General features: G+C 44.3%; 1 protein-coding gene across 5 annotated transcripts; it reads left to right on the top strand.

Annotated features, from left to right (window-relative positions):
* The first annotated feature begins 221 nt into the window (after nt 1–221).
* On the top strand, nt 222–15,381 carry zgc:101731 (SNARE_SNAP25N and SNARE_SNAP23C domain-containing protein). Of its 5 annotated transcripts, XM_042064486.1 has the most exons (9): nt 222–362; nt 5,533–5,642; nt 5,746–5,853; nt 7,025–7,066; nt 8,615–8,663; nt 9,454–9,571; nt 12,126–12,263; nt 13,597–13,741; nt 14,500–15,381. In XM_042064486.1, exons 3-9 carry the CDS (start codon nt 5,782–5,784, stop codon nt 14,563–14,565), a joined length of 630 nt encoding a protein of 209 aa, XP_041920420.1. In that variant the 5' UTR covers nt 222–362; nt 5,533–5,642; nt 5,746–5,781; the 3' UTR covers nt 14,566–15,381. The 5 variants fall into 5 exon arrangements, with proteins under 5 accessions (XP_041920420.1, XP_041920421.1, XP_041920419.1 ...); XM_042064487.1 differs by lacking the exons at nt 5,533–5,642; nt 9,454–9,571 and adding an exon at nt 11,069–11,180; XM_042064485.1 differs by lacking the exon at nt 5,533–5,642.
* Nucleotides 15,382–15,608: the final 227 nt, after the last annotated feature.

Genomic DNA, 15,608 nt, shown 5'->3' with positions numbered 1-15,608 from the left:
CAGCACCCTGCTCCTGACGTTTGCAAGTACCAGTAATACCAGTTGCCTCAGCAACGCGTACCCTGCAGCTGTTATGGGCGGGACAAATAGATTGCCATCTGATTTTGCGAATAGTATTTCTTTCTTTCCTGTCTGGGTGTCCTTCATGGAGTTATTCGCCAATGAGAGAGCAGCTGTGAGAAAGGGTGTGTCTCAGAAGTTACCTTCCTTGGGAGGGAACGGGTACCACAGAAGGTTTAGCCCCGGGGATGATGCCGTAAGTAGTTGAATGAGCAAATAGGAGCGTTACGCGCGGTTCAACGTTTCCACGAGCAAAAACACGGCGACAGTTATCATCTCTTTCAGTTGGAGGGGAGCCTACGGTAAGTGGCTTTGGCGAAACAAATTGCCAGGTCAGTGCCATTTTAACTTTAATATACTGAAAACATCAAAAGTAATTAATTTAGGCCTACTTACCACGACAGAGCTTCTTGATCCTGACTGTGTAACAAAACTCACGAGGATGGGCCTATTTTGAAAATCATGATTTAAAAGTGTTAATGACTTGGTGTACAGACATTGCTTTCTGATGTCTGTTGCATGTCTGTCAGTCAGTGCACATTGTGGTGTTACGCAGTGGTTCGCAAGGTGTGGGGCCCCACTGTGGGGAATAGACACATGACAGGTGGGGCGCGATGAACAAGAGGAAATTCGTTTTTTGTGCCTATCTTTAATAATGCCTTTCTTTTTTGACAAAGAAGATCATAGATTCAAAACAGCCACACACAAACATAGGAGTCATAAACAGACCAACATATGAATAAAAAAAAATCTGTTCCAGCCGACCGAGACGGGAAATGTAAACCAAAACGGGGTCAGGTCAGGTGGGTTTGAAAAACCCCCACCTATAGCCTACAAAGTGGGGATTTACAGAAAAGTTTGAGAACCACGGTGTTACAGTAAATTAGCCTACTAAAGAATGTGTGGGAGAACCCCCATTCCGTATTTTGATAGTTGTATAGCATTAGCAACAATTTTGATAGACCAGCACATCATTCCATAAGTACGCATAATAGTTCCTCTTTCTGACTGGCATGACAAATGAGAAGGTATTCTGAAATAGCATAGCCCATCATAGCCTATAGGCCTATCTGTTTCATGTTTATTTTGTGAAACTAATATATATATATATATATATAGTGAAACTTAATTGGGAGATAATCGTCTCGTCGAAAACGATTGGTATTTGATGTAGGCTTTGATGTAGGCTACTATTAGTTTCAGACTTAACCCAATGTGAATACTTCTTTAACATATTGTAGGAAAAGAAAAGTTTAAATGTCATGGGCTATGTCTTACAGATTGAGTCATGTTCTGTGTCATTTTCTGAGTCATTTTCTGTGGTTTGTGCTGTATCTAGAGTCCATTAAGGATGTCCAGCAGAGAACAAGGCTACTGTGGGCTCAACCCCTGTCTAATAAATTATAAAGCAAATCCCAGTGTTGCCAAACTCAGTGTGCCCTTATTAAGGGCCATGTGACATTTGAAAAGACTGCAGCGAGATCAATTGCTCCTTCTCAAGCAAAATTAAAAGCATGATCATGATACTGTCTAGGCTACTATAAATGGTTGGTTGTGTCACAAAGACCTTTTTTTCTGTCATATCTTCAGTATCAGAGTGTTTCTCGGAATGATTTTGGCTTCATCTATGCCAGACATGCCAATATGAGCACAAATTTTGTATTTTTTTTATTATTAAAAATATTTTATTAAAAATACTTTACTTCTTGGCTAGTCAGGAACATGACTAATTGGGCAAACACTTCATGGTCAAACCCCTTTTTCCATAAGATGTTCAAGCAAATTACCTTTTTAATGGAAAACGAGCTAGAAAGGTACTTTCCAGCAGTCTCTAGATCTGACAGTTCAAAGTAGATACAGTAAGGGCATACACATGTGTATTGCATTACACACACACACACACACACACACACACACACACACACACACACCCTTGTCTGTGCCCCTGTGCCACATCTCTAGAATATATGTAACTAAAATCACATTAGCGTTGCCGTGCCCTCTTTCCCTCCGAGTGGATCCGTTCTCTGCCATAGCTCTCCATATTCTCCAGACTCCCCCACCACCAATTGGCAGTAATGAAAAACAATACTGGGTCTGATTATCCAAATGATCATTTCTTAGTCTGGTTGGCTGCTATGTGATTTAGTCCGTGGAAATATTAATTAACGCCTGCTCATCTGATCATGTGTGTGTGTGTGTGTGTGTGTGTGTGTGTGTGTGTGAGAGAGTGTGTGTGTGTGTGCCTGTGTGTGTGTGTGTGTGTAAGAGAGAGGAGAGAGAGAGAGTATTGTATGCACATGTTTGTGTACGTGTTTGTGAGGGAGAGTGAGAGAGTGTATTGTCCGCATGCATGCACATATGTGTGTGTGTGTGTGTATGTGTGTGTGTGTGTGTGTGTGTGCCTGTGTGTGTGTGTGTGTGTGTGTATGTGTGTGTGTGTGTGAGTGTGTGTGTGTGTGTGCCTGTGTGTGTATGTGTGTGTGTGTGTGCGACTGTGCGACTGTGTGTGTGTGTGTGTGTGTGTGTGTGTGTGTGTGTGTGTGTGTACTTTGTCTCAGCCTATCCTAGTGGGCCGAGAGGGCCATCAGTAGTGCGAGAGTCTAGGTGGGGTTCGGCCTCAGAGGGAAAAGAGCAGAGTCTCTCGTGCCTCTCACTGTCTGATTTGGCATACTAGGCGGTTGTGTGTGTGTCTGTGTGTGTGTGTGTGTGTGTGAGTCTGTGTGTGAGTCTGTGTGTGTGTCTGTGTGTGGTGCATGTGTACATGCATATGTGTGTTGGTTGTGTTGTTATACAGGATGTGTGTACATACTGTATGTGTGTGTGCGTGCGTGTGTGTGTGTCTGTGTGTGTGTGTGTGTGTGTGTGTGTGTGTGTGTTGTCAGTGTTTGTAATGATATATGTGTGCACATGCATATGTGTGCAAGAACATGCAGTTGCAGTGTGTGAAGAACATAGTTGTCCAAACACCCATGTGCCTAACGCATTGCTATCACTCAAGCTGCTCTGCTTCAACTCAGACTGAACATCAGAAGCTCATGTCAATATCCAGAGCTCGATACCCCACACAGGTTACCTACATGGAAACACCTTGCTCGCCTCTTCTCATCCACACATGCATGTCTTTAAGTTGCCAACTGACCCCTGGTCATGCATGTTTTTAAGTTAGCAACTGCCCCTTGGTCAACTGCCGCTATCTGACGGTTCTCCTAAAGCTGAACTGCTAATTGGCCATTAGCACGGACCCCTTGGTATGGTGTGATTAAACATCAGGTGCATGACCGGCACACGCCAGCCGTTTCCATAGCTGTCAGCTGCATGACCGGCACACGCTAGCCGTTGCCATAGCTGTCTTTATCATTATTGAATTGAATTGAAGATGTGACAGAGCGTCTGACACGACACTGTGTTCAAAGAGCACGGATGGGGTCAGTCACATGGGGAACTGTGCGTGACGCCTGGTTGACGTCCGAGATGATCAGCAAGGTTGATGCTCGTCGCCAAAGAGGCGTCGTGAACTGACACTGGAGTCATCTGGAGACTGTACTTATAGTATAGTATAGTATAGTATAGTATAGTATAGTATAGTATAGTATGTATACTCTTTTGATCCCGTGAGGGAAATTTGGTCTCTGCATTTATCCCAATCCGTGAATTAGTGAAACACAGTGAACACACAGTGAGGTGAAGCACACACTAATCCCGGCGCAGTGAGCTGCCTGCAACAACAGCGGCGCTCGGGGAGCGGTGAGGGGTTAGGTGCCTTGCTCAAGGCCACTTCAGCCGTGGCCTACCGTAAGTCCGAAGCGCTAACCAGTAGGCCACGGCTGCCCCAAAAATCTTATCTTATCTACTGTACTCGTTGAATATTTGTAAATTACCGACTTAATTGTGAATATAAAACAAAGGGAACATTACATGCACGCCCCTTTGTGGACTGTGACCTTGTAAAGGGGTTCTGTACGTGTGACCGTGGCAACCAGAGGTTCGTGGGATTGAGATCCCAGTTCCTCCTTTCCAAGTCCAAGTGTCACAGATGCTCACTCTGCCTGAGAATGGCAAATGTGTAGCATCAACTTGGGAAGTGCTTTGAGTGTTCAAAAGTGCCGTATAAACAGACAGGCCATTTATCATTTATGAGCATGTAAATATGATTGGTAATATTTTGATCTTAATGTCCATGAGATGTCCATGAGTGGGGGGTTGGTTGTAGTCCATGCAAACATTTCCTTTGCACAGGCTTTCCTGAGGAATTAGAGCATTTTTCTTGAGGCAGGCCATGAGTCCTTAACACTGTCCCTCTCCTCTCGTTAACTGTGTTCCACAGATTAGCAGGTTATGAGTCCTTAACATTATCCCTCTCCTCTCTTTTGTTCTGCTTGTTTTCTCTTTTTGCCTGTCTCCCTCTCTCTCTTTCTCTCTCTTTCTCTCTCTTTTTGCCTCTCTCTCTCTCCCTCTCTTTCTTTCTCTCTCTTTCTCTCTCTTTTTGCCTGTCTCCCTCTCCCTCTCTCTGTAAGGGTGAAGCGTGCAGTGATTGCTGTGTAATTATAAAGTACTTATCCCTTTTAACAGAGTGGCTGTGTCTCTTCCGTCTCTCTCTCTCTCTCTCTCTCTCTCTCTCTCTCTCTCTCTCTGAAGTGTCTGTGCGTGGAGGTGGCTCCACAGTCACAGTGCAGCGATGGGTACGTGGGTGGGCGTGCAGGTCTGCCGTCTGAATTAGCAGCGGTGAATTAGGCGCTCATTAAGTTAACCATCCTGGAGGAGGTAATCAGACATAATCAAGTGGCGAGTGGCAGGGTGGTCCATGTGCCGGCTGACCCGTGTGTCTCTGAGCACGTCGGCAACAAAGGATGCCCATGAAGCACACTTCAATTTTGAACTGAGTTATGATAGTGTGGGTTTATGCATCTATTTATTCAGCTTTATTGGAGCAGCCCCAGCATCACACTGCTACTGATTTCACCAGTACAGTACAAGCCTGTAAGAATAATACGTTTATTTTATATAACGCAAACCCAAGGTCGCTTTACGTAGTAGGACAGTAAGAGAGAATATGAGGAAAAGATATCACACACTGTGATGTACTACTGATCTGCACTGGTAGCCTAGTATAGGTGTAGCTTCTGCTGGACAATGTTGCAAAAAGCAACTGGTGAAGATAAAGGCTTACTGGTTGTTTTAGAAAATAACCCAGCCCTTGTGTGTAAAGTGGGCCTATACTCTTTGTTTAAACCGTCACTCTAAACACTGTGGGAAGGTTTCCTATACATGGGTTATTGAGCTAAAAGAGAACCAGTTGAAAAACACTTTTAGTGTAGAACGCTTTGATCTTCTTCTGTAACAACGAGTACCTGTGTTCAGTGAACCATCGTGAGTCCATCATCAGACGCATCATAACCTGCAGAACGATTTGCTCTAAAACATGAAAGTTGTCATTCATTTCATAAATCTATAACTTTTCATTCTTTATAGCACTATACCTGATGGATGGATGGATTAACTTTATAGATCCCCAAATGGGAAAGTAATCATCATCATCATCATCATAATGATCATTTTTTTCATTATGGTAGTTTGATTTGGTATGTCATGATGAGATAAAAGAAAATGAACACAATAACTTGTAGTAGTTTTAGCGCCTGCTCCTGTATGTGCGTCCTCTGATTTGTGTGTGATTGGTTGCAGCCCTCAGCCCAGCCCAGCCCAGCCCAGCCCAGCGCCATGGCCTCGGACACAGGCGTGAGATCGGAGATGGACGAGCTGCAGAGGAGGGCCAATCAGGTGACAGATGAGGTAATGAGACACCACGGTACTGGTCAGTGCTGCAATAAGGGTTCATGCTGGACTAAGCTCAGCCTTGACCCATAAAAGAAGAAACTGAGAGAGGGGCAGAGAGACTGAGAGAGGGAGGGAGACAGAGAGAGAGAGGGAGAGAAAGAGAGAGGGAGAGAAAAAGAGAGGGGGAGAGACAGAGAGAAGGGGGGAGAGAGAGAGAGAGGGAGAGAGACTGAGAGGGGGAGAGACTGAAGGAGACAGATTTCAAGACAAGAGAGGAGGCCACAGATTATGCCTAGTAACTGTCACCATAGCTACACTTTTTTTTCAATGACATATGCTCAGCAGTACTTAATTATCTCTGTGTCAATAACACACACACAATCTAAACGACAGTTGGCATTCGGGACAATTGGGACAGACAGGCCAATATGACCTACTGTATGTAAATGATAACAAAGTGCTTATCATTACAAAATGGTAAATTAGTAATGTATAGAGGCATATGTTCCCTATGCTGGAGGGACTGGAGAGATGGTTTCACCCACCCGGGATTCCTTAAGCAACAGTGACATCACCCCTCTTCCTAGCCCCCTGTTGCTCTCGCAGCAGGTAAAGGTTACTGCAGGGCATCTCCCAGAATGCATCTCTACAGGGGGAAGCATCACAGGCAGGGAGGCAGGCAGGGTTGCAGTCACCACACTGACACCTGTTCAAACACAGTATAGCTCAGTCTCTGTGCTCACACACACACACACACACACACACACACACACACACACACACACACACACACAGAGAGAGACTTTGTGTTGACAATCAGGTGTCCCACCCTCTAAGACCTGTCACACTAGTCTCTGCCATCACAGTAGCTTCCTTCCCAGAGCTTGTTCTGGAGCCCATAAGTGGCTATCTGTGTTGTGCTAACTGGTTCCACTTTAAGTACTCTACTGTAATTGTCGACCTCCTTGGAATATTTTTCCTGACTCCCATCAAGCCAGCTAGCACAAACATTGAAATTTCACAATTTTGCATCTTACCTGTCATTAACATTTGGGTCCATAGTCTTGACGTATCAGTGTGCTTCTCATTGTGAATACTGTAAATGCATCAGCCTTCACCTGTGGAGTGTTGTTGACCATGTCTGGTTCTGTCTCTTTCTCTGGCCTCGTTCGCGCCGGCTCTGCAGTCTCTGGAGAGCACTCGCAACATGAAGCTGCTTCTGGAGGAGGTGAGACCGGGGCTCTGGGCCTCAGGGACATCCGCACCTGAAATATTAAACGCACGCTCGCTCGCTCAGTCTGCCGCTAGGAGTGAGGCCGCACAGTAGGTTAACCAGCACTGAGGGATGCTTAGTGGTAGCCTTTTACACAGCTTGTGTAAGGCCAGGCCATAGAGTAGACTGACATACTGAACATCGAGAGATGCTTAGTGTTGAACACATGCACAGCCCGTAGCTATAACTAAGGCCATAGAGTAGACTAATAGCTATAACTAAGGCTATAGAGTAGACTAATAGCTATAACTAAGGCCGTAGAGTAGACTAATAGCTATAACTAAGGCCATAGAGTAGACTAATAGCTATAACTAAGGCCACAGAGGAGACTAATAGCTATAACTAAGGCCATAGAGTAGACTAATAGCTATAACTAAGGCCATAGAGTAGACTAATAGTGCGTTCACAGCCTGTAGCTATAACTAAGGCCATAGAATAGACTAATAGTGCGTTCATGTGGCTGGGAAGTGGGAAGGTCCTCACTTTGGAACTCCATGCTTCCGAACTGGGAGCGTTCACTTGACAACAACAAACGGGCGACATTGCCAATGTCCATAGGCTAGCTAGCCAGAAGGCTAACATCACATAGTTACTCAAAGTTAGTACTGTTCAATATCACAATCGCCTGTGCTTATGAGTATAACATAAATAATCAATGAAGTGACTTATTTGGGCATGGAACAAGTCCATTTTTTTATCTTTCACTATGTTGAGTGACGTCAAAACATTCTCCTGGGGGCTCACGCAAAGCTCCCACTAGAATTCTCCCACTTCCCAGCTCATGAACGCACCATGACATACTGAACACCTAGAGATGCTTATTGTTAAACCCATGCACAGCCTGTATGTTGTGATATGACTAAGGCCATAGAGTAGACTACAGTAGACTGAACAGAGACAGGCCCATACAACTCCAACTGTTGTTCAGCCATTTTGTGTTTTTGTGTTGGGTTATGACGCTCTGTTGCACATTCTTGTCAGTGGGCCTCTGCCTTTGGGATCTTTGTTTACTGTAAACAGCTCCATAAGCTATCTCTGAGCTTATTCGTTTGTCCTGCAACAAAGAGCTTGAAGCCTATTAAGCCTTGAAGCCTCCATTCAGCCAGCATTGTAGGGAATTTTAACCTAAACTTAACTTAAACTTAACTTGTCCTCTGATATTGACTTAACTTATCTAAACCATAGACTGTTCTATATATACAGTCTATGATCTAAACTTAGTTTTTGTTTGTAAAATCAGCATGTATAGCCTACATGACAATAGAATAGAATAGAATAGAATATATACTTTATTGTCATTGTACACAGATACAACAAGACATTGTTTGGAACAAACCTGAGATGCCCACAGATAAGTTAAAATAAATAAAATAATGTGAATGAATAGATAGTTACACATTGATATGCTAAAAGCAAACTGCACTTATCAGGTATCTGCATTTCTGAAAGGTTAGTGTTTTGGTACTGGTATGACTGATTCTAATCCTACTGACATTTCAACAGAGTAAAGATGCTGGGATCAGGACACTGGTCATGCTGGACGAACAAGGAGGTACTGATGACATCAAATTACTTTTCAATTATTGTCATCCGTCTTTCTGTTTCCAACAGGAAATCAATGCCCACAATATAATTTTATTTGAAAGTAAAAATAACTACTAGCATATCCACAGCCTTGCTCTTTGGATAGCAAGTCCAAGATGTTGATAGAGGGGAAAAAATGATTGCAGGAAATGGGAGAGATAGAATCAAATTAAACGGACATGCTGTTGGCAAGAGTGAAAAGGAGAAGCTGCTTTCATAGCAGCCATTGTGTTGCCTCTGCAAATAGAGAGAGAGGGGAGTCTGTGGGATTGGGTCTGCTGTCAGGTTGGCTGTGTTATCACAATAAAGCATTCGGTGTGTGTGTTCAACACACAGATGGAAATGTACTCTGTGTGATACCCAACCCTGTAGCAAACACAGGAGCTCTGTACACCATATTTGGCCACCATTTTATCAACAACGTACAGGTGTTTGTTGGTTTTGATTTTTTGTTTGTATAAATGAGTTGGCATAAGGGGAGCACTTTGTGTGGTTATGTGTGTGTGTCTGTTTGCCTATATTAGCAAATATTCATGTCCCTGCTTCCATATACTGTATGTACATTCAAAAACATGTGAGTGCCGATGTGTGTGTGTTTGTGTGTGTGTGTGTGTGTCCGGAATGTTTCTATATGTGTGTATGTGCTGTATAGACTATATGTTTGAGAAGCTGAGTGTGTGTGTGTGTGTGTGTGTGTGTGTGTGTGTGTGTAAACTTTCACCTCCCACCCCCTGTACACCTGCGTCTGCTCGCTCTAGAGCAACTGGACCGTATTGATGAGGGCATGGACCAGATTAACCAGGACATGCGGGAGGCCGAGAGAAACCTCACCGACATGGCCAAGTGTTGTGGCCTGTGCGCCTGGCCCTGTGCTAAGTAGGTCTGCCCCCACGCCTCGCCCACACCACCTCACCTCCAGCACTGTCATGGGTCCCCACACCTGCCAATCATCCCACCCGCCCAATCCATGTGGCCCGCGCTTCACTGGCCCCGCCCTGCGCAAACATGTAGAGCACTGTGATTGGCTTTAGCTGTGGCCTGTGTGATTAGAAGTGTGTTGAGGTGTGCCAGAGGAGCTGTCTTTTGGCTCCAGATATACTTTGTTTTGGACATTTTGGTTGCAGATTTTGTATGCTTGTGTTTGCAGTTTGGATTTCAGTTGCCAGAGGAAGAGTCATAGAGGCGCACTGGGCTGACTCTTGGTTCTTTGTTTTGTTGGGTGTGGTCTACTCTGTGTGTGTGAGTGTGTGTGTGTGTGTGTGTGTGTGTGTGTGTGTGTGTGTGTGTGTGTGTGTGTGTGTGTGTGTGTGCATGTGTGTGTGTGTGTATGCGTGTGTGTGCGTGTGTGTGTGTGTGTGTATGTGTGTGTGTATGTGTGTGTGTGTGTGTATGCGTGTGTGTGTGTGTGTATGTGTGCGTGTGTGTGTGTGTGTTTAGAGGGCATTAACTGTCACTGATGAAATCAGCTTTTATCTGAGCAGTCCATCAGCACTTCTCCTCACACATCTGTTGTGTGTCGTGTGTCGTATTTAAGTTCAGTCCACTCTGGTCGCCACCCTTGTTATGGTGTTGTGTTGTCCATCGGTGTTATCTTGGTCAAGATCCGTGTTTTTGTTTTCATTTGTCATGTAGTGGTGGTGGCTAGTGTGCTGCTTGGTTTGGTTGTGTAGTGTGCTTTGGTGAGAAAACCTTTTTTGTTTGTGACCCCCCCCCCCCCCCTCTCCCAAATATCCCTCTATCTCTCCATTCTCCTTGCTCTCCTTCTCTTCCTCTACTCTTTCATCATCCCTCATTCTTTCTTCATCTCTCACTCCTGCTTGTTCTTCTCTTCATGTCACTTCTCGATCTGTCACTTCTCTGCATCTTCCTTTTTTATTTCTATTCATTTCTTTCTCAATATACCCATATGACCACTCCTCTTTCTCTATATACCCATATGACCACTCCTCTTTCTCTCTTTTCTCTATATACCCATATGACCACTCCTCTTTCTCTATATACCCATATGACCACTCCTCTTTCTCTATATACCCATATGACCACTCCTCTTTCTCTATATACCCATATGACCACTCCTCTTTCTCTCTTTTCTCTATATACCCATATGACCACTCCTCTTTCTCTATATACCCATATGACCACTCCTCTTTCTCTCTTTTCTCCTCATTCTTTACTTCTGCTCTACTCTTTCATCAACATCATGTACTCTCACTTCTCTTTACACTTTCTCTCTCTCTCTTTCCATTCTTCTCTATTCATCTTTTCTTTCTCTCTCTCTGCCTCTTTCTTTCTCTCTGCACCTTTATGCACCCCATTTGGCCCCTGCCCCCCCCCCCCCCCGCCTGCCCTCTCCTCCCTTGTCCCGTTGTCCAGAGCAACTCGAGCGGATCGAGGAGGGCCTGGACCAGATCAACCAGGACATGCGTGAGGCCGAGAAGAACCTGACCGACCTGGACAAATGCTGCGGCCTCTGCTCCTGTGAGAAGTATGTGCTGCTGGAGAAAGAGAGAGGGAGAGAGAGGCAGAGAAAGATAGAGAGAGAGAGAAAGAGAGAGAGATAGACAGATATATAAAGAGAGAGTGAGACAGAGAGTGATAGAGAGAGAAAGAGAGAGACAGACAGACAGAGAAAGAGAGAGTGAGAGACAGAAAGACAGAGAAAGAGAGAGTGAGAGAGGGACAGACATACTGTAGAAAGAGAGAGACAGAGAGAGATGGAGAGAGACAGACAGACAAAGAGAGAGAGAGAGGGACCACCACACAGGTTAAATTATCCCTCATCTCGGCTGGCTCTGGGCCTCATCCGGCCCGCTCCCGGCCCCAGACCCATGCAGTGAGGGTCAGGCAGCTCAGATGGATGTGTGTACAGGTGAATGTGTGCATGTCTGTGTGCTGTCGCTGCTCTTTTGCTGTTTTGGTTGCATCTGTTCACACTGCCACAGCTACATCCACTGCCCAACACAAGCCTGGAACTGACCTCATACTCCCCTGACGTGTGTTGTGTGACCCATTTGTGCATATATAAGTGTCAAGTCCAGTTTTAGTTGATCTCATATTACATGGCATGGATTCAAAAGTATGTTATTATGATTGTGCACTTCAGCTGTACTGGTCATTTTCACATGTTTGTAAGTTCTCAGCAGGGCCACTGTGGTGCTTCAGAAGAAGTATGAGAAGGACTGATACCAGAAGATCAAAATAGTTAGACAACGTTTGAAGAATTGATGTATCTATAATTAATAAATAAGGACAAGCACATGTCATGTAGGACAAGAGACCAATCAGTAGACTTATATAGAATACTCATGACAATTACAGCAGAAAAACATTACCATCATATTTTGTTGTTATTTTCTAACATATTTGTTTGATTTGTGTAGCATGTTTGTTTGTGAGGTGTGTGTAATGTGTGTGTGCCGTGTCGCTCCAGACTGAAGGACTTCGAGGCCAGTGGAGCCTATAAGAAGGTGTGGGGCAACAACCAGGATGGAGTGGTGTCCAGTCAGCCCTCGTCACGCGTCGTGGATGACCGGGAGAAAATGGTCATGAGTGGGGGTTACATTCGGAGGTAACACACACACACACACACACACAGTAGTATCAACATTATCAATATGGCACAGATTAATGTTAAACGGACTACAACAAAAAATAAAGTTGCCTGAAGGGAAGATTAGCTTTTTTTGCATGTGTTAGAGTCCTTCTCAGCTGCTTTGGTGCATTTCTTATATCATCATTAACGTTAGTGCAGTCCAGTACACTGAGTGTCTCACCAGATAGTGGATTACTTTCAAAAGCACGTAACTTGAGCAGAATGCTTAGTTTGTCTCAAAAGCAAATATTTATGCCAATCAATATGTCAGTGCTAACATAAATTGCTGTGTGTATGATGTACACAAGTGGCTAGATGATGTTGAGGTCGCAAAAGAATTTCAGTTCTGGTCTAAAAAGAGAGAGCTGTCCCTTTCATCACAAATTAGCTGGATAACACTGAGTTTAACTGACTGGATTGGATAACACTGAGTTTAACTGACTTTCAACTCTCAAAGCTCTCTTTGCCTCTTCTGTTTAACTTCCCTGTGTGGTACATAAAGAAAGTTCTAGCACACATGTTCATTATTACCAGCATGGCAGAAGAGCTTGTCTTGCCTGTACCGCTCCACACCGGGTAATAATTGCCCCCACTAAGGCTGCACCTCAGGAACAGTCAGAAACACGCATTAGTGTGTGTGTTCACTAGCTCAGAGCACGTCGCCACATGCTGGCCCTGGCTACATTTAGTGTGGTGGCGTCAGAGCCGGAGGAGCAGGCTCGGAGTAATGAGCCATGAGCCTTTAATTGTAGCTTTACGGTAGCCATGGAGCCCTGCTCCCGTGATGTCAGCAGGTGGGGTGTTTATAGACAGGACCAGGAATACACCCGGACCAGTCTCATCCAGAGGAAGGCAGGTTAGCCAGACAGGAGAGCCAGACAGACATGTTTTAATGGTGCGGAAGGAACGGACAATTGCATGCTGGGTAAAGAAATTATAGTGAACAGAAGGAAGAGTTGTCCAACTTCACATAATGGCTTTTAGAAGTCAGAGCAGTGTAAAACTAGAATTGAAATCACCAGGTAGAGGGCATTCAGAACAACTGGAACATGCGCACACTTTGACAAGATGCTGGGGGTTTATTTCCCAACAGTACCATTAGAATAAAAGAATCTATCCAGAACTTATGGTGAGCTACAATGAAGATGAAAATAAATATTGTATTTAATGTTCATCTTCAAAATCATCTTCAGCACAACAGTTTGCATTGCGCTGTTCAGTGTACAATCATGTATGTCATATATGACTGGTTTGTGGGGGTGTTTGTGTGTGTGTGTGTGTGTGTGTGTTTGTATCTGGCTGTCTCCAGAGTGACTAACGATGCTCGAGAGGACGAGATGGAGGAGAACCTAGCCCAGGTGGGCAGTATCCTTGGCAACCTGCGAAGTATGGCTATAGACATGGGCAATGAGATCGACACACAGAATGTCCAGATACAGCGCATCCAGGAGAAGGTGGGATATTCCACTCTAGTCCACTCTATGGGCTACTCTAGAATAGTCTGCTCCACTGGGTCACTCTAGAATAGTCTACTCCACTGGGTCACTCTAGTCTACTCTATGGGCTATACTCTTGAATAGTCTGCTCCACTGGGTCACTCTAGTCTACTCTATGGGCTACTCTTGAATAGTCTGCTCCACTGGGTCACTCTAGAATAGTCTGCTCCACTAAGCTACTCTAGAATAGTCTACTCCACTGGGTCACTCTAGTCTACTCTATGGGCTACTCTAGAATAGTCTGCTCCACTGGGTCACTCTAGAATAGTCTGCTCCACTGGGTCACTCTAGTCCACTCTATGGACTACTCGAATAGTCTACTCCACTAGGCTACTCTAGAATAGTCTACTCCACTGGGTCACTCTAGAATAGTCTACTCCACTAGGCTACTCTAGAATAGTCTGCTCCACTGGGTCACTCTAGAATAGTCTGCTCCACTAGGCTACTCTAGATAGATACTTTATTGATCCCCAAGGGGACATTCAAGGTCTCAGTAGCATACAGACATCACACACAACATACACTCACGGAACGTGTCCATATAAAACAGAAACTAATCTTTATTAGTGAATAGCTTGATCATGACAATGTGTAATAGTAGTCATAGTGCAGAAACTGTCAGACCAACTGCAGTGTTTCACAAGAGATCGCAAGTTTTTAAAATTGATTAACCAATTTTATCTCTTTTTTTGTTCCCTTGTTCCCTGTTTGTGCAGGCTGATGTCAATGAATCACGCATTAGTGAAGCCAATCAGAGAGCACACAAGCTCATTAAGAAGTGACTGCATTAAGAGACTCTGTGAAAACACTGTACTATCAACATCCTTTGTCATGTGAACCCCCCCCCCCACACACACACACACACACACAGACACACAGAGCAGCAACACTTACTTTGTGGTTGATGAAAGGCTGCCTGTTTTGATAGTCATCCTTGCGTTGTTGTTGTTGTTGTCTATGCAATATGGCATAGTTTTTCATTTGTTTTGTTTATATATATTTTTATATTGTGCCTACTGAAGTAATGAATGTTACAGAAAACTCAGTTCATGTACTGTATTATTGGTCTTGGTGGAGCTTTTTTGAGCAGTAATGCTCAACCCCTCAATACTCCCATCTGCTGGTAAGAAGGGGAACTGCATCAGCCAGGCTGTCTCTTTGTTCAAAATGGAACCTCTGGTTGTGTGAAATGCACCGTGATCTCTCTTCGCTGTGCTCTTGTTCAGTCTAGGAGGACTATCCTGTGCCCTTTCTATTAAGTCCAGTCAACAGAATTACTCCTCTTTGCAGTAGACAAGATCATGCCCTAGGTTGCCACAGACTCATCATTATTGTGCTGTGTGTAAGCTAAACTCTACTAGACATGGAACATGACAGTGACATCATACCAAACTAACAGCTGATTTGCTAATTTCAGTCTTGACAATCCCTTCCTTTCTGTCTGTCACATGTGCTTCTGTATTTCATTGCCTGCTGAAGACTGATTCCTAAGATGTCTTAACCTGCAGTCACATTGCAGAGCTGTGGTTTTAATTAAGGCCAAACAAATACATGGCTCCCATTTCTGGCTGTGGTAAGATAAAGTCTTGGTTTAGTTTGTGCTTGGATGAAACAGTGAATCAGGGTTACTTGCAGCCTGGCTCCCACGCCTCTACAAAGATGAGAGACAATATTGATTAAGATGAATATTCAAACAACTAATGGCCGACTTACACCAAACAACTTTGACAAGATTTGGGAAAGATTCTTGAAAAATTAGAGTCTTTTAACTAATGCCCCCCATTCAAGCTTTACTCCAAAGACTACAATTTTTCAAGAATCTTTC

Source organism: Alosa sapidissima, chromosome 15 (genome assembly GCF_018492685.1).
Source record: "Alosa sapidissima isolate fAloSap1 chromosome 15, fAloSap1.pri, whole genome shotgun sequence".
Lineage (NCBI taxonomy): Eukaryota > Metazoa > Chordata > Actinopteri > Clupeiformes > Clupeidae > Alosa > Alosa sapidissima.
This window is presented reverse-complemented; position numbering and strand designations above follow the sequence as displayed.